This window comes from Rhineura floridana, chromosome 4 (genome assembly GCF_030035675.1).
Source record: "Rhineura floridana isolate rRhiFlo1 chromosome 4, rRhiFlo1.hap2, whole genome shotgun sequence".
In the NCBI taxonomy this organism is placed as follows: domain Eukaryota; kingdom Metazoa; phylum Chordata; class Lepidosauria; order Squamata; family Rhineuridae; genus Rhineura; species Rhineura floridana.
Genome location: NC_084483.1, coordinates 206,729,621 through 206,748,775, shown reverse-complemented (window position 1 = coordinate 206,748,775; position 19,155 = coordinate 206,729,621). Strand labels below are relative to the sequence as shown.

Here is a 19,155-nt window from a genome sequence, read left to right as displayed (position 1 = left end):
GTTAGAATCCCAACTTTGCAGGATTTCCAGTCTTCCCCCCCGGAGATGAAGGCTAGCAACTGCCTAGCAGCGTAGACCATCACTATCCTCCTGTACATGTATCCTAACAATCGCTGTTCCCTTGTTTCCCAGGAATCGGCCAGCAAGGGGAGGCGGCTTTTGCCCCATCACTCAGCCCCAGCAGCCCCTTGATGTCACCACAGATCCCTCCTTCTCAGAGCCCCATGCTCCAGTCTGCCCCGCCCACACCTGGATACCAGTCGCCTGATATGAAGACGTGGCAGCAAGGAGCCATGGGGAATAACAAGTAAGCCATAATCGAGCATGTGGAGGATGCTTCATAGCTTGACTTCTAGTTTTTAAGTTTCAGGACTCAGCAAAATGTTGGGGGGCAAGGGGCACACAGAGAAATGGCCAAATTTGGCAGATTGCTTTGTCCAAAAAGACTTAAACAAAAGTTACAGATTGCAACAGGAGAAGTGCTTTGAGTGGATTGGGATAATTTAGGGTAGAAACACACTCACTGTTCTGCCGATTCCAGTGTGTCTCCACCTCTCTCTACTGAAAACGGACACACAATGCTAGTCAGACACCACCCCTTTGTACTGTAAAACCTGGTGGGAGCAGGTTGAGTGCTTTTTTTAAAAAAAAAATCCAGCTTCAAAGAGATTTCGCAGCTGATCGGCAAATCAACCTGTTACCCTCCTAGGTGTGGCTATGGAAGCGCTTTCCTCTGGCAACTAGTGTGTGATCAGAGCCTTATTTATTTATTTATTTATTTATTTATTTATTGTATTTATACACCATCCCAAAGCTCTCTGGGCAGTTTACAGTAACTTAGTGTTTCTACAGACAGGAGCGAGAACAGCAAGAGAGTTCCCCAGACCTTTACGAGGTTGTGGATTGTCTAATTTGGTGATGCTTCTTTTAACACCTTCCATTAATTCATCCATATCTGTGCTCCGTCTTAGAGCCATGTGAAAAAGTTGTGATGTGTATGATGCTGTAAACTTGCTCGCTATACTTCTCCATTATTGTATAACGTTTGTTGGGTCAAAATAGAATATATAAATAAAGAATTAATTAAAAAGAAAAGAACTGACATCCCTGCCAACACCTAGGAAGGCTGTTTATGTTTGCGGAGGGGGTGGAGGGTGATTCGCCAGGGTCATTTCCCCTCCGCCACACACATACACACACACACCCAAAGTAGAGTCCCCTTGCTGCACTACTCACACCTGCTGCTCCTCCATTCACCCAACAACCTTTTGCATCCAATTAAGCAATTAAGGCTATGTATACATTACTGGCTTAAAACAGGCTGTTCTTTTGCATAATTCACATCAAAGCTGGGTTTGGGGAGAACACATCAAAACATGGTATTTCCTAAGACATCAGGAAAGCTATGGCTTGTTTCTAATGTTGTGTGGACACCGCTTCCCAAACCAGAGGTGGGAGCACCCTGGATACAGAGTAAATGGAGTGTGTTCAGAGTCTACTAGCCCAAGTGATATCCCTTTTTGGGGAGGGGGGGAGATTAAGCCCCAGGGTGTCAGGTAACGATGCTGTCCTCACAGTCACGTCCAAAGCAATCCCGAGTTAAGCAGGTTCTCCCAGCCACCAAACTCTTCCTCTGCTGGTCTTGACAGAGTCCAGCTAGCAAAAAACACAACCATTATTTATTTATTTATTTATTTATTATTTTATTTATACCCCGCCCTTGCTTCCAGCAGGAGCCCAGGGCAGCAAACAGAAACACTGAAACATCATAAGAAGACCTTAAAATACATTAAAACAAAACAAGGTTAAAAACATTTTTAAAAACCCTTTAAAAACATCTTTTTTAAAAAAGGTTAAAGACATATTAAAACACATATTAAAAGCAATTCTAAACAGACGCAGACTGGGATAGGTCTCTACTTATATGGCTTGTTGGAAGAAGAAAGTCTTCAAAAGGCGCCGAAAAGATAATAGAGATGGTGCCTGCCTAATATTTAAGGGTAGGGAATTCCACAGGGTAGGTGCCACCACACTAAAGGTCCGTTTCCTATGTTGTGCAGAACGAACCTCCTGGTAAGATGGTATCTGCAGGAGGCCCTCACCTGCAGAGCGCAGTGATCGACTGGGTATATAAGGGGTGAGACGGTCTTTCAGGTATCCTGGTCCCAAGCTGTATAGGGCTTTGTACACCAAAACTAGAACCTTGAACTTGGCCCAGTAGCAAATGGGCAGCCAGTGCAAGTATTTCAGCAGCGGGGTGACATGTTGGCGATACCCTGCCCCAGTGAGCAGTCTCACTGCCACATTTTGCACCAGCTGCAGTTTCCGGACCAACCTCAAGGGCAGCCCCACATAGAGCACATTACAGTAATCCAGCCTAGAAGTTACCCTCCTTTTTTTTTTCCCCTCCCTCTTTCCTTCCTTCCTTTTAAAAATATTGTCCTTTTAACCCAAGCTGAAATGTTTTGAATCAGCATTTGCTGACAAGACTCCTGTCACGGTTCTGGGTTAGCAAGGAAGGATCTGTATTGGTGGCTTGCATGAATCTGAGAATAGTAGAGAAGAGTGATTGTGTGGCCTACACAGTACGGCAGCCTTCGCCAATCTGGCACCCTCCAGATTTGGGCTACAACTCCCATCAGTCCCAGCCAGCATGGGACTGATGGGAGTTGTAGTCCAAAACATCTGGAGGGCACCAGGTTGGTGAAGGCTACCGTACAGCTTTTTAAGACTTAAACTGCTGCCCGTCTCTGCGTGTTAACTCCGCTCTCTCGTTTCTTTGGTCCACAGCGTCTTTGGCCAAGCTGGGCAGACTCAGCCCCCACCAGCTCAGCAGGGGATGTACAACAACATGAGCATCACGGTCTCCATGGCTGGAGGGAACACCAATGTCCAGAATATGAACCCGATGGCTGGGCAGATGCCAATGAGCTCACTGCAGGTGCCTGGCATGAACCAGCTGTGCTCTGAGCAGGTCAGTGCGACCAGCCATGCCTTCTGACTCCTCACGCAGGCTCAGCTCCAACATTTCTCTGCTAGAGAAGGCGGAGCTTCCTCCATTCACAGAGAGAGCGTGAGGATCACATCAAAACCCCAGGAACAGCATGAAACAGCCCTAAAGAACAGTGATTGTCACTATGTCAAGCCCATGTAGAAGCTTGGTGGCAGACCCTGAATCTTTCCCAACAATCTGAAAAGTTGGGCAGGGTAGGGAAGGTGAGAAGGGGGTGCTAAACTCTTCTCCCTCCCACCAGCTGAGGAAACAGCAGCAAAGAAGCACCTGCCAATGGAAGCGCTGGACACTCCTCTCTGCCCACTGCTTCTCCCCTCCAAAGCACCATTATTTATTATATATTATTTATTATTATTATTGTTATTATTTCAGTTTATTAGTTGCTTGCTACATAAAGAGTCCCTAAGCAACTTGCAAAATTTTGATAGCATAACGCAAAACATACAATCAGGAAAAAAGAGAGCATATATATCTTCTTCCCCCAGTGTGCTGTTTTCCATTGACCTGCCCAGAGCTGGGCTTCTGGTTCTGGGACAACTGCCATCTATCTAGTGCAACTCCAAAGCAGGGACTTAGTGTGATGACGGTCACTGGGGCTTTTTGTCTCACAGCTTCCAACTGCTTTGAAATGCAGCTTCAATATCTGGTATGGTGGAGGGGAAACCTCCTTTGACCCAACAGTGGTAATTCATGTGGTCTTCACACATGACATTCTCAAGGCAGATCTTAACTTTTCAGGCTTTCAGCATGACTGTAAAATCTTCATTGGCCAGAATGCTCATTCGCATGACAAGTGCCTCTCTTCCCCGTTCAGCACATGAACCAAATTTAAATTAGCATAAACAGCAAGAGGGAGGTCGTAAATTGTTCACAGAAGTTGTCATCTCTGAGCAATGCTGCGCTGTCTGCATGAACCCAAACCCTGCAAAATTGGGAGGGGGAGGTTGCGATGAAAACTCTGGCTTCATTCAGAGAGCAGTGCTGCCCAGCAGTGACGGCGTCTGAGAGCTGAGAAACTGATTGTCGCTGGCTGACTACACTAAAGCCCACAGAGAAGAAAGATTATATGGGAGACTTCCCTCTTTTTATCAAAAAGTGTGATCAAGGGAGGGGAGGGGCAACGACTTCCCAGATGAGCAAGGAAATGACCTCACTTAATTTCCATCCCCTTTTTCCTGCCCTGGAGGAAGCCCTCCTGCTCCTCCCCTGTTTTAGTTTCTTGGTTTGCATCAATAATATGGAGTACCCACCTCACCCCGCCCTGGAATTAACTTCACATATGCAAGAGCTCGAGGTTGCTTACATCAGTAAGCAGTACAGTGCAAATTAAGGATCTGCTTCTTTTTTTAAAAAAAGAAACTTTGCCACTTGGCTGACCTTTCCTGCCCACACAGCTATGTCACACCCACTCTTGTGGATGGGACATGGTGGGATCTGCACAGAGGAAGAGTATTAGCATCGGTCGGTTGCAATTCTGCTTGTTGCGCACAATGGAAGAGTAATGTCTGGGTAGCTCTAGGAGCCTTCTGTCTGTTGGGAAGCACCCACAGATGGCTTTAAAAGAGGAGATTAGACAACATCCGTGGATATGTTTAGCCATCCATGTTCAGGGGCAAACCGCAAAGGAGGGCTGTTGCCTTCGTGCCCTGCTTGCGGGGAGGAGCTTCCCGGAGGCATCTGATTGGCCACTGTGGAAACGGGGTGCTGAGTGGGATGGGTCCTTCAACTGAGCCAGCAGGGCCATTCTTAATGTTCCTCCCCATTCATGGAACTCTGGATCTGAGGGTCCACTTTGAAGAGGGAGTAAGCCTGGTTCTAGGATGCCGAAGGGAATGTCATCCCAGGCTGCTTCAGAGCATTGCATTTTGCATGTGGAGGATCACCTTCTAACCGCACCATTCAGAGCAGAGTTTTGCCTGAGACGTTGGAATGCAGGCTTTGAAAACGCCTGACTTGTAGCAAGCCAGTAACTTTTGGCTGTATTGGTACCATGTGACTGTTCATAGATCTTCCTCTTCCAGTGACGACAGATGAGAATTGCCTGAGAGAGAGTGGAAATTAAACACTGCCAAACTATTTCTGCATTCTCCGTTTATTGTTTTTTCTCTCCCCCTCTTGCTTCTCCCAGGTAAATGACCCAGCTCTCAGACCCGCCAGCCTCTACTGCAACCAGCTCCCCTCTGATCTTTTGAAAACAGAAGCAGACGGGGCACAGGTCAGTAAAACTCTCCTAAGCTTAGAACGCCTCAGGGAAGAAGTCTTCGGCGGCTGCCCTGGCTGTCGTCTTCCTCTGAAAATACTGAGCACGGCAGCAAAGGGCCACAGCCGAGCTCTGGCTGCAAGCAAGCGGGATACTTGAGGCCAGGGAAGCTGCTTCAGAGGCAGCCGCCTCAGGCGCTCCTGGCCTGGCATGTGGGGGTGTCTGCATGAGGTTTTTGCCAATGAATCCTGCCTGTTGAGGCCCACGTAGATCCCCATGGCAGCGGAGATGCCGCAGGACGCAGAAACACACACCGCAGGGTTCCCGTGCTGTTTAAAGCGCCTTCACCACTTGCCCTAGGAGAGATGAAACTCCTTCTTGAGTGAGTAGTTTCAGAATCAAGCTGCCCTCTGATGGAACCAAAGAAGAGCCCTGCAGCTGGGTCAGGCCAACAGCTTACCTAGTCCAGTATGCTGTTCTCACGGTGGCCAGCTAGATGCCTCTGGGTAGTCCAGAAGCAGAACATGAGAGCAAGAGCACTCTTTCTCACTTGCAATTGCCAGCAACTCCTATTCAGAGGTGCCAGCCTCTGCCAGTGGAATGGGAACATAGTTTTCATGGCCAGTAGCCACTGTTAGCTTTCTCCTTCATGAATGTGTTTAATCCTCTTTTAAAGCCATCTTTAAAATGGAGGAACAGGGGCTGACTGGTTTATTTTTTAACTGCTCTTGTGGCCAGTATCTTTTATACCCCCTTTAGTAAGGTTGTCTTTGCTTTCTCCAGACCTCCTCCCTGTCTCCCTGTCAGCTAGCAAGAGACTAAGGATGTACCTTGGCTGTAAACCTGGCCCACAAAGGCGAGAGAGATGCACAAGGATTGTCCTCACTAGGGGCAAAAAAAAAAAAAGTGGGACTGGAAAATTTGATGCTCATCAAAGTCTGAGCTACTGTGCTCTCAGGTCCCGGGTATTCCATTTCAATGTTATGTAGACATTTCTATACTACTTTTCTGGTAGACCTCCCAAAGCCCTTGTTCTTTGAAGTTGAGACCTTATCCCAGTCTGAGTCTGTGTTGGAATTGCTTTTTAATATGTTTTTAAGCCTTTTTTTAAAAAAAATGTTTTTTTAAAGCTTTTAAAAAATATATTTCAAAGATGTTTTAATATATTTTAAAGTCTGTTTTTATGATGTTTTAAAGTGCTTTTAGTGCTTTTGTTTGCCGCCCTGGGCTCCTGCTGGGAGGAAGGGCGGGATATAAATCAAATAATAAATAAATAAATAAATAAAATCATTAAAATGAACAGTTGGTAATTATAAACGTGCAGTGAATAACGAAGACGGAAAAGCAAGAAAAACAACAGAGAGAGCCCAATAAAGCCGTCAGTTAAAACCTTGTTCAAAGCCTGAGTGAATAAAAAGATTTTCACCTGGCACGAAAAAGAAAACAAAACTGGCACCTGGAGAGAGTCCCTGGGGAGAACATTTCAGAGATGAGGCCACAAGATGGAAGACCCTGCCATGATTGTCCACCCATCTTGCCTCAGACAATGGAGAGGAGGGGATGCCACTGAAGGGCCTCCAAAGAGGATTGATACCTAGGCAGGGAGGAGGTGGCCCCTGGGGTATTCTGGCCTGAAGTCACTTAGGGCTTTAAAAGTTAAAACCAGCCTTTGAATTGAACCTGGAAACAGACTGGAAAATAGTGCCACTATTTGAAGACTGGCGAGAAAAGTTCCATATCCTCAACCCTAGCCCAGGTGACAGATTTTGTACTAACTCATTGCAGTAGCCTAAATGGGGTGTTAGCAATGCATGAATAACCATGACACGGCTGTCTCTTGTCAACACAAGGTCACAGCTGGTGCCCCAGCCTCAACAGGTGGTACTTCATGCCACCAAGACTACTTGGGCTCTCAAGGATCTAGTAGTACCCCAGGTGGCAAAACTGGTCTCTTGAGGTGGAATGCAACCTGGCCTACAACAGCCAGCACTCCATTTTCCAAGTCAGATGAACCACCCCCCATCAGTGTCTCCATCTTGCCAGGGTTTAGCTTCAGATTTTGGCCCTTATTCAGTCCATTCCCGGGTACCAGTTCAGCACTTCCACAGCACCATCTGATGAGGGGGAGAGCCAGTGTGCTGACGGCATCGGACCCCCACATGGCCTCAACCAGCAGTTTCATTTAGATGTTAAAACAGCATCAGGGCCAAAACAGAGCCCTGTGGAACTCTGTAATGTAACTGCCATGGGGCAGAGCAACAGGCCCCCAGTGCCAATCCTTGAGCTCAGAACAGAACTAGTGAAGGGCAGCGGCCCCAGCCCCCCCCTCAGATAGCTGGTGCAGAAGGACCCTGCCGTCGACAATATCGAAAGCTCCTCAGAGACAGGTCCAGAAAATTTTCTAACATGAATCCTCCATGAGAGCAGCCAGAGCAGTTTCAGTGCCAAAACCAGGCCAGAAACCAGATTGAAATGAATCTAGAAAATCTAGATGGGATGTTTCTCACAGGAGGGGCTGAATGTCACATGTGAAATTAATCAGCCAGATCCCTGCCTGTTGGTGTATTGAACGGCACAACCTCTTTGAAAGCAACCCTGCTTGCCTGCAGTTGCAGACATGTATGTATTGGGCCAGGAGCAAAGAACTTGGGACCCACCTCCCATCATCCCTGGCCATTGGCCGTGCTGGGATTGCTGGGCATTGGAGTCCGATAACATCTGGAGGACCAGAAGTTCCCCATCCTTGTTTGGACAAACATACCCCCCAATACTCAAAATATTTTCCTTCATTTATTTGCTTTGGCCAGTTAACATTTCTTAGGAGTGCTTTTTCACATTGAAGAGACTTTTCAGAATTCTACTGTGGCTTAAAAAAAAAAATACAAATGAGCAGTAAAGCTATCAGGTAAGAGCCTCACCACGGTACTAGCTTCAGACAAGTATTGATGTTTCCTGAGCTTGTTCGCACGCAGGAAACAGTAGTTGATACGTCTGTCTTCTGTGAGCCAGTTTGGATTCCATTCTGCATACATTGGTTCTGCAGTCACAGAAAAAGAGCTTTGCCAATTAATCTGATATTAAAGAGCAAAAGGTCTTACTTCCTTGGAGATTCATGGTTTGCTAACGACAAGTATCCTCAGTTTCCTACAATCAGTCAAATTCATAGAGGGCATTTTCTGGAATCTAAGGGCAGCAAATGCTCTAGATCAGGGATGGCTATCCTGTTTTGGCCGGATGGCTGCATTGACCATGGTCAGTCCTCAGCAGGGGTGTGGCCAACATATAAAAGTGGGTGTAGATGAAGTATAAAAATGAATGTAGCCGAAAGGATCACTAGAAAAGACAACAATGCTGGGGGAAAAGAAGGGAGTAGAAAAAGAGGAAGGCCAAACAAGAGATGGATTGATTCCATCAAGGAAGCCACAGACCTGAACTTACAAGATCTGGACAGGGTGGTTCACGACAGATGCTCTTGGAGGTCGCTGATTCATAGGGTCGCCATAAGTCGTAATCGACTTGAAGGCACATAACAACAACAAAGCCGAAAGGACACATTTTGGATTCTGGAGTGTCACAAAACCCTTTTGGCATCACAGAATCACAGCAGGGACCCATGGGCATGTTCAGTTAAAAAAAAAAAAAAAACTTTAAAGAATGGAGAAATTTGGGGGGGTCTTGGGGGCATTATAAAGATCTTTTGCCTTCATAGTATCATAGCAGGGAACCCTATGGAAGCAGTCAATTTTTATTAACAAAATTGGGGGCCTTGAGGGGCCACAAAAATATTTTAGCATCATGATATAATAACGGGACCCTTATGAGCAGTCCCAAAAACGAAATAACAAATGGGTTGGTCTGTGGGTTAGCCCCCTGGCTCTAGATCAAGGAGGAAATTAACCATCTTGCCCTGAGGGGAGAGCGAAGCAGCAGAGGCAGATTAATAACAATAATAAATGGAAGGTTAAAAAAAGACAACTTTCTAGCCCATGACACTGTTCTGTATCCCAGACACGGAAGGAAGTGTGGAGTTTTGAATCTGTGCTTTATCTTGGTCATGCATCAGTGGAGTAGCGGTAGCAGAACGACGGGTAGCTTGCAGTTTCACTTGCAAGGATTCTGTAGCATTCAGCTGTTGATGGCCAGATGAAAACACTGAGTTTGGACCAAGCTTCCACCTTTGGGTTTAACCTTTGCTTGCAGCAAGAGCGGCCTTCTCAGCCACTGAGGCCCTCAAGCAAGGAACATGCTGACTCTGGAGTAGAGGAGGCACTCAAATAGAATGGGGCACTCTTTATATGTGTTTAAGCACCCTACTGAAAGAATAGTCCGGAGGCACTTAAGTGTTTGTAGGCATCTGCAGAAGGGGGAATGGAAGCCAGGAGGCCGTTCTGGGTACGGAAGAGCAGGGGGCTGACCGGAGGGATAGATATAAAGTAGATGTGAGGGATAGTCTGCTATAGGCATCTGTCCATATTTTGCTCTGGTGTGAGAGATGCATTTAGCATGTGGGGTGATGTAGCTGTTATTGGACCTGCAGGCAGGTACCGAGATACCCGAGAAGGCAAGAAATGAGAGCCATGAAAGGGAATGGAAGGGGGGCGGCGGATTCCAGGACCAGGCATTAAGCCTCTCTTGCTTTCAGATGCCGTTCGATCTACCTTCTGCCTGAAAGTGGCAGGAAAGTTCGAGAACAGGCTTTTGGTGGGAGGTGACATCCCTTCATTCTTTACCACCGGGTGAGAGTTTGGAAAAAGGGGTCCAGATCAATGTGCAAAGCAGCCTTCCCCAAGCTGATGCCCTGCAGATCTTTTGGACTCCCATCATCCCTCACCACTAGCCATGCTGGCTGAAGCTGATGGGAGCTGCAGTCCAAAACATCTGGAGGGCACCAGGTTGGGGAATGGGGGGTGGAAACACAGAGAGAATCCAAGCAGCCTGGGCTGCCGAGGGACTGTTTGTTTGGATTCCTTTCTGGTGCGTTCTTGCCTCAGTCCACCTCCCCTGCCCAGCAGCAGTGGGGCAAAATGGGGGGAGGGAAGGAGTGAGCCTGCCAATCTCAGGAGCACATTTTGCCATTGGTGTTTTGGGGACTCAGGGTTGTCCCGGCCTTTTCTTGATGCAAGAACGCGTGAACTTCTTCCAAGCTCCGATCCAAATGAGTGCAGCGGTTTTCTTTTTGTAGGGCAAGAAGACAGAAGAGTTCTTCTTCTCTGTGGTGACTACAGGCTAGAGGAATTCTCTCTAGTGAGTTTCCACTTAACCGTAGTAACCTGCTCCGTCTGCCAGGGGGACCGTTCCCCATGCCTGGCTAACGCCCTCTCTCCTCCCTTCTCTCCTGGCAGGTGCAGCAGGTCCAGGTGTTTGCGGATGTGCAGTGTACAGTCAACTTGGTAGGCGGAGACCCTTACCTGAACCAGCCGGGCCCGGTGGGGGCGCAGAAATCCTCCACGGGCCCCCAGACCCCACAAGCCCAGCAGAAAAGCCTTCTTCAGCAGCTACTGACTGAATAACCTGCTTTTCAAAGGAATGTGAAATTTAAATAATAAGACATAGAGATATATATATAAATATATATATTATATATTTTTCTGAGATTTTTGATATCTCAAAACTTGCAGCCATTCTTCAGCTCTCGTAGTGTTTGGAGCAAAAAAAAAAAGTTTTTTCCCCTTTCTCTCTCTCTCTTTTTTGAAGGTGTTGGATGTCGGCAAAGTGACAAGACAGAACAGTTGAGCCAAAATTACAGATGATCCTTATTTTTGTAATCAGTTGCTGGCTTCTTATCCCTGATGGAGGTTACTCATTTTCGGGGGGGGGTTCCAAGAGTGAGGGAAAGTGTCTTGCTGGGGGAAGAGGAGGAGGAAAAGGAGGTGAGTTCTCAGTTTCAGCTGGATCTGTCACTGATTTGCGTCTTCAGCGAAGCAGGAATTGGGCAAATAATCACACTCATCTCTTCTCTGGGAAGGGATGTTTTTAGCTATTCTTAAAAACGCACACCTCGCCCGCTGACCTCCCCAATCCGTTTGTGCAATCAGCTTTTTCTAGCAATCGTGAGTTTGTCAGTTTTAAAGAAATAATAATAATGATAATAATGACAGAGTATTTTGACCCATCTTTTTTTCCATGTTTTATGCTGGTATGTCGATGGCCTCCTTAGCGAGAAAGAGGCCTCTGTGTTTATGAAAACAGGATGGGTGGGAGCTCATACAAAAACTAATATAATAATTTTTGAAAAGAAAACACAAAAGTACAGTTTGGGGAATAATTGCAATATTTTTTAGGGGTGGGGTGGGGAGAAGTGGCTCTTGGAGCAAAGCGCCGGGGGCCACCACTGTGACTATTCGTCTCATTTCTATGGGGTTTGTGCCATGAGGAGGCTGGCATGCCACGAACCCTGGCGAGATGACATGGAGGGTGTGCAGCAGAAGCGCGTGGCAGTTGCACCCTCCAGCCACTGTTGTAGATAAAATTCTGATTAGAATTAAGCAGTCAGCTCTCTCTGCTTTGATTGTGTTTAACAGCCAAGGTAGCTTAAAACTATTTAAAAATAATATTGATTATCATGATTATAATAAAAAGGCGATTCTCTGTGGAATAGGAGACAAGCTTATTCTTTGCCCCTGAGGCCTTTCAGTGTAAATAGCTCAGACCTCTTGTATAAATCGGTTTCCTTCTCTTTTTAGTTGGGGGGTGGGGTTGCTCTTAAATAGCCTTGCTTTTGGATGGGGTGGGAGGGGAGTTATTCTTTCTTTTCTCTTTCTGAAATTTTGTTGATGTGTGAAAACAAAACTGTGTAGCTTTTGTTAATTGAATTTGCAAGAGTTTAAAAAAAACAAAGTGACAAAGTTGGTGGCTAACGTTGCATTATTGCGTGGAAAGGGGAAGACCGCGTGCACGCTTCGTTCATGGGCCAAAGAGGAGCACCTTTGTGGGGAGAAGGGCTGGGAATAAAAGAGCGCTCCTGCACCACGGCTTTGATCATGCTGGGGCTAATGAAGCGCTAGTTCAGGGCACCTCTAAGCCCACTCTCAGCTGGTAAGGCGGCAGCACTCTCGCCTTGCTCTTGCGTATCTGAGCTGTTTTTTTATGATGCTGGGAACGTGGAAGATTCCCTGCTGGAGCCTGGACTGAGCTCTAGGCCTCGCAGCTCCACCAGCATGCTCTATCCCCTCTTGTACTCAGGGGCACGGGAAGATAAAGACTTCCTTGCTTTGCCATTCTCTCCTGGTCACATGACGTGGGTCAACCCTGCAGGAATCCTTGCAAAGAGTATGGAACCCCAGCATCACTAGGAAGTGCACGGGTATCCCACCGTCATGCTGAGCATGTCAAAGGAGACGTGGTTCTGCAAGAGATTCTGGAGACCAGCTGAGCCCCAGTAGCTGCTCTGTTTCAAGGAGTTGCAGCTCCTAGCCTGGCTCATTTGAGGAGGATTGTGTGTGTCTCCACGCTCATTCAGGATATCAGGCATCCCCACCTTCACCAGAAATTACAGGGAAGTGGAAACGGCATTATGCCAGCAACGGCAGCTCTGGTGCCTGTCCAGGGTGAAATGAGCAGGCAGTAAGCAGCCAGCCTAGGTTTCTCCAGAGTGAGCAGTACTCCGTGGCTACAAGAGCTATCCTGCATTACATGCAGCCAGACTAAAAGGCTCCATTCTTCAACAAGGGGCTAGTGGTGTGCCCAGGGCACTTCAGGAACATGTCGCTTGGGGAGTGCTGCATTTTTCAACAGTGGATTGTCACCCACGTTTGTGGTACAAAGTTTAAAGCAACAGCTCAAAGGCATGCTGAGAAGAAGCATAGCTTTCTCAGCCATTTGCTTGTTCTGTCTTGAGTCCTTCCATGTTTACTTTTTCACTCAGAGTATGTCTCAAGCTGGGGATGGGGGCCCTTCGTCCTCAGCCTCAGTCACTAGGGGCAGCAGTCGGGGATGATGGGAGCCTTACTCCAGCATCTGGCGGACCACACATTCCCTGTCCTGCAAAAGCTCACTGTAAAATTTGGCAATGAACTTTAGTAGTAGACACAGAAGGCAAATTTAATTGGGCTGCAACTAGGACTGAGCACAGCCCCCCTGCCCCACCTCAGATTTGCTCCCAAATAAGTTTGGGGGGCAGGGCTACTGTTTAGTTAGGGTTTTAAAACCCTTGTTAGACATGAAGCAAGAAGAGCGGCAGGAAAAGGAGATCTTGCATCTCCTCCCCCCCCCAACTGAGACGGAGGTCAGTTCTGCAGTGCTGCAATCCCCCCCCCCACGATCAGTACCTCACGGCAGCACCCTGCAGAATTGCCCCCTCCGCTGAACAGCTGATCGGCAGAGGGGACAATCCTGCACTGATGATGCTACACAAACGGCTTTCTACAGGAAAGCTGTTTGCAGAGCATCACTCGCACTGTCCGGAACCCACCCTCTGCAGAACAGCTGATTTGGGGTGGGGGATTCTGCGCTGGTGATGCTGAGCAAATGACTTTTCATTAGGAAATCCACTTGTACGGCATCCCCCTTACCGTTCAGAATCACTGAGGGACTGATCCTGCTTTGGGGGGGGTGAGAGGTGGCAGGCAGGCCAGAAGCTCAGCCTCCCTTCCCCATGAAGACACAGCTGGGGATCCGAGGTAGGCATCGGTCTTGTTTTCCCACTCTGCCTGCCTCATCTTCCAGCCCTACGCCGCGCCCCTTCACAGCCACATATTGTTCTGGGCCATCCAACCCAACCCACAGTGATTCATGGCTGTCTGGACCCGACTCGGCTGAGGCCAAAAGCCTCTGAAGAAGTCTGATTTGCCTCGGGCGAACACGGAGCACAGCCCTAGCTGCAACCTTCAGGTCTTGCTTGTGAGCACCTGGCTGAGCCACTGGTCTGACCCATACAAGCGTTAAGCATGAGGAACCTGTGGCCTGCGGACATAATTAGGCCCAGCAAGGGTCCTGAATAGTCAGCTTCTCCAAACCATGACCATCTTCCCCAAGCGTGATGCCAGCAGCAGGGCAGGTGGATACACAGCTGCCGATGCACAGTGAGGAGCCTTAAAGTGCACTCCCACTTATGCATTGGCCAGGGAGGCTTGCTGTCACTGCCAATCAGCTGACTGGGACTGACCAAATGCACTGGGATTGGCTGCGCTGCTGCTTTCCCCATGGCGGCAAGGCAACTTCATGGCCCGCTTGGCTGGACTTGAATTTTTCTTTGCACGATACAAAGGAAATGTGGGTCACCTGACATCGGGCATGGGTCCTGCCGACCTATCAAAATAAAATGGCTCATATAGTAAAAGTAGTCAACTATATAGCAACTGGTATTCACAGACGTGCTACCTCCGACTGTCTCACCATAGATTTATATACAGATTTATACATGGAATTTGTCTTTTGCACAACTCACCTTGGGTCAAAGTTGTCATTGAGCTATTCACCACAACCCTCCCTTCCCAGTCAGTGAGAACCGCATCAGGATTTATACACCAAGGTTCATCATTTTACCCTTGCTTACATGGCCATTTTATTGCCCACTCAACCAGTTTGAAGAAATACCTTTGAAGCTGACTCTCTGCTTTTACTACTATGAATCATGAGGAGTCGTCAGCAAACATGGGCCCCTCACAGCTCATCCCTACTCCAGATCAGTTCTAAACAAGTGAAACAGTCCCAGTACAGGGAGGGGAGTTTGGGGGGGAAGGGGTGGCACTTCTTATGTGCCTCCATTGCTGTCTGTTCTCTGCTTCCTTAGCTTTCACTAACCTGCTGCCTTCCAGAAACGTTGGAGTACAAATTCCATGAGCCCCACCCATTGGCTGATAGGAGTTGCAGTCCAAAACATTTGGAGGGTGACAACGTGGCAGAAGTTTCCTTTACAATCCATAAAGACAACAATTCCCCCACTCCAACCACTGCTTAGTTTACTTGGCAGCCTTGGGTAAGGGATTTTGTCAAAAACCTTTTATGTTCTTGTGAAGAGACAACCACCCCATCCCACTATCCATGCCTTTCCAAAAAAGGCCTTTCTTTTCTAACAACCGGTGCCAATGGTCTAGGGTTGTATTCATAGAATTGCAGAGTTGGGGCCTATAAGGCCATCAAGGCCAACCACCTGCTCAATGCAGGAATCCAACTTAAAGTATACCTGACAGGTGGCTATCCAGCTGCCTCTTATTCAACTACGTCTCACTGAAATTAATGAATCTAAGTTAGCCAGGTCCATTAATTTCAGTGGGTTTACTTTGAGTAGGACTAGCACTGAATACCACCCCTAGCTTTGTTGTCATGAATGTATAGCACCAGACAAGGTGCAAGAGATGAGTATGATGTCCAGTTTTGCCTTATAGCTATTTACTTGCCAGTCCTCTCCCTCTATGCAATCTTGACTACAGTACTAATAACGGAAAAAGGCATTCTTAGGTTATAGGATATACAACAAGAATGGGGAACTTGTGACTTTCCAACTGCTCCACCTTCCATCTGCTGCAGCTAGCATGCCTAATGATCAGGGATTATGGGTGTTTTGGCCCTCCAGATGCAGGGGTATAGTCATCAGGGGATCTTAGACCCCTTTTTTGGGGCGAATGGTCCCAGCAGGGTCCCTATGGCTCAAGCATCCAATGAGTCATTCAGCATGAAACGGGAATGTGTGTTGCACAGTTGGGAGATACTTGGCTCAGCAATACTACATGCAAGGAGGATCTTGGGATTGTTGTTGATCGCAAGCTGAATATGAGCCAACAGTGTGATGTGGCTGCAAAAAAGGCAAATGATATTTTAGGCTGCATTAACAGAAGTATAGTTTCCAAATTGTGTAAAGTATTGGTTCTCCTCTATTCAGCACTTGTTGGGCCTCATCTTCAGTACTGCATCCAGTTCTGGTCTCCACATTTTAAGAAGGATGCAGACAAACTGGATGGTTTCAGAGAAGGGCAATGAGGATGATCAGGGGACTGGAAACAAAGCCCTATGAGGAGAGACTGAAAGAATTGGGCATGTTTAGTCTTGAGAAAAGAAGACTGAGGGGAGATATAATAGTACTGTTCAAGTACTTGAAAGGTTGCCACACAGAGGAGGGCCAAGATCTCTTCTTGATGGTCCCAGAGTACAGGACACAGAATAATAGGCTCAAGTTACAGGAAGCCAGATTTTGGCTGACTAACTGTTAAGAGTGGTACAACAATGGAACCAATGACCTAGGGAGGTGGTGGGCTCTCCAACACTGGAGGCCTTCAAGAGGCAGCTGGACAGCCACCTGTCGGGTATGCTTTAAGTTGGATTCCTGCATTGAGCTAGGGGTTGGACTTGATGGCCTCATAGGCCCCTTCCAACTCTCTGATTCTATAAGAGTCTTCTAACATGCTTCCTTGTCCTTTCCTGGTGATTGGCATCAGAGTGAAAGGAGGCGAGTCATCTACTAAGACTCTTCTTAGCAGCTACACGCTCCCCTCATGCTTATTGGTTCCTAGGGATGTCTGTTGTTGTGGGAGAAGGCATGAACAAGAATCTCATTCTCAACCCAGCAGCAAAAAAGGGGAGGGACATGGCAGTGACTAACATGAAGGGACCCTGCACTTCTGAATTTGCCACTACACTACTGTCCAGATGTTGCTGGACTAAGTCCTCTCCCACCAGCCTGGACCATTGCATATTAGCTGATGGAAACAGTAATCTAACATTATCGAGGGGCTCAGGTTCCCAGAAATATTTTTCTCTAATATGTCTGTCAGTTTTCAAGTTTTAGCATACTCCACAAGATTCTATTAGGCACAGCTCAATGACACAGTTAGTGGGTTTTTTTCAATATTTAAAACCATCAAGGTGCATCAAGAGTTGCTTCTTCAAGAAGTGTTTTGTACCAAAAATGAAAAAAGCCAGTTCTATCAGTCTGAATAAGCCCAATCTTTTAATTATCTCTGCAGACACACAATAATTGAAGTTGCATGATTGCCAGCAACATGCAGTGAGAAGATTGTTCTTGATTCAGTTCTTGCATCTTAACAATGGCAGTGCTATACTGCAAAGGCAGCCAGCTGTCCACAAACCAACATCCACAAGGGCCTGCCGGAGAGCTGCTTTTCCCGGCTGTCCTCGATTAAGGCCAGAAAGAAATAAGATCACTTCAGCAGTTTGAATTTTTTCACGTACTGGTGTACGTGCTCCTTAGGGCATGGGCGGAGAGCAATGCAAGTGGCAATGTTCTCTGGCTGTTCTATCCACACTTTGTGATCAACGCGGTTCTGCTGTAGTGTCTCTGCTAATGCAGTCAAGGCGCACTCATCTGGAGCCTAAGCAAAAAAGGAGGAAGAAAATCAGATTCTCACTGCAACACACAACCTTAAACAAGGTCTATCTGCAATAGCTTCTTCAGCATGTGTTACAGCATAAGGACTAGTTTATCTCTGCTACATTAACACCAGAATGACCAGGAATCCTGGAAAATTATCTGCTGAAAACATAAAAGATCAGTTGAGAAATCCACTATTGTAATGCAGGAGCCTGGCAGCATGTTGGACTGCAGTTCCCATCAGCTTCAGCCAGCAGGGCCAATGGTTGGGAATGGATGATGGGGATTGGAGTCAGCAATGTCAGAAGGATCACAGGTTCCCTCACCCCACTCTAGTACAGAATCAGGCACACAGGAAGCTGCCTCATACTGAGTCAGACCATTCTGGTCCATCTAGCTCAGTATTGCTCACACTGGCAACGGCATGCCAAGGATCCCAGACTGGCATTTTCCCAGTGCTAACTGGAAATGCATCTGCACACAAAGCAGATACACTGCCGCTTACCCACAGCCTCTCCCAAATAAGAATACAGGAAGATGCTTTATACCGCCATACCACTGGCCCACCATCTTGGCCGGTATCGTTTACGTTGGCTCTTCAGGCAGGCTTTTGGGGTGGGTTAGGTTTTATTATTGTTGAGATTTTTAATGTTTTAATGTATTTGTATGTTTTTACTTTGTACATCTCCCAGAGTGGCTGCACAGCCCTAGCCAGATGGGCAACTAATAAATTTAATAAATAAATAAAATAAATAAGACTAGCAGCGCCTCTCCTGGGTTTCAAACAGGGAGTCTCTCTCAGCCCTACCAGGAGGTGCCGGGGGTTTAAAGCAGATGCTCTACTGCTGAGTTACAGCCTGTGCCAGCCATAGGAACATAAGAATCAGACCCTTGGTCCATGTAGCTCGGTATTGTCTACACTAACTGGCAGCAGCTCTCAAGGGATTCCGGGGAGTCCCCCCCTCGCCCTACCTGGAGATACTGGGAGTTGAACCTGAGACCCTCTGCATGCAAACAGATGCTCTACCGGCTGAGCTCACAGCACTTCCCGAGAACACAGGAATCTGAGTTACAGACCATCGGTCCATCTAGCTCAGTAGTGTCTACACTGACTGGCAGTGGCGGTTGAACCTGGGACCTTCTGCATGCAAACCAGCTGTTCTACCCACTGCGCTACGGTCATGCTAACTGGGGGGGGGGTGGGCCACAGGCTCCCCATATTTTTATCACTGCTTGTCAATTAGCCCGTCTCCCTAGCAACCGGACCACCAACCTCTGCGCCCAGCCACGCCCCCTACCTCGAGCACAACGGTTCTCATGCTGCCGCCCTGGGCCAGGTACGCCGCCGTGTCCGGGTGCTCGTAGTGCGCATGCACCACGGCCAGGGCCGCGTGGCAGGCCTGAGCCACCGAGGCCCCCAGCGGCCACGAGAGGGGCTCCCGCCGCAGGTCTCCCCGCAGCACCACGTACTGCACCAGCGCCCGAGACGCCGACGTCGCCGCCATCTTGCCGGTGGGCGCGGCTACCGGAAGGCTGGGAGCCGCCATAGGTCGGCACTGGGCGGCGGCGAACGGAATGCTGGGAGGAAAGGGCGCCGCCACGCTTCCGGACGGCACAGGAGGGCAGCAATCTTGCTGTACGGAAAGGTCGGCGTTGAGTGAAAGGAACCCGCCTTTC

At 47.9% G+C, this 19,155-nt stretch overlaps 2 protein-coding genes across 11 annotated transcripts in view; one reads left to right on the top strand and one right to left on the bottom strand.

The window, feature by feature from the left end:
• The window catches only part of NCOA1 (nuclear receptor coactivator 1), a 393,348-nt gene extending 381,317 nt beyond the window's left edge, over nt 1–12,031 (top strand). For 8 of the 10 annotated variants that reach the window (XM_061625852.1, XM_061625854.1, XM_061625846.1 and 5 more), the window contains 4 exons: nt 133–307; nt 2,791–2,974; nt 5,142–5,228; nt 10,556–12,031. In XM_061625852.1, the coding sequence (XP_061481836.1) occupies nt 133–307; nt 2,791–2,974; nt 5,142–5,228; nt 10,556–10,723 (614 nt within the window). In that variant the 3' untranslated portion in view covers nt 10,724–12,031. Of the gene's footprint in view, nt 1–132; nt 308–2,790; nt 2,975–5,141; nt 5,229–10,395; nt 10,458–10,555 lie in introns of all 10 variants that reach the window. The other 2 variants (XM_061625855.1, XM_061625853.1) reach the window with 1 other exon arrangement.
• Nucleotides 12,032–17,069: 5,038 nt separating this feature from the next.
• PTRHD1 (peptidyl-tRNA hydrolase domain containing 1) lies at nt 17,070–19,081 on the bottom strand. Its single transcript, XM_061625845.1, has 2 exons — nt 18,777–19,081; nt 17,070–17,479 (listed from the first exon to the last, which is right to left on the bottom strand). Exons 1-2 carry the CDS (start codon nt 19,023–19,025, stop codon nt 17,309–17,311), a joined length of 420 nt encoding a protein of 139 aa, XP_061481829.1. The 5' UTR covers nt 19,026–19,081; the 3' UTR covers nt 17,070–17,308.
• Between the last annotated feature and the right edge of the window lie 74 nt (nt 19,082–19,155).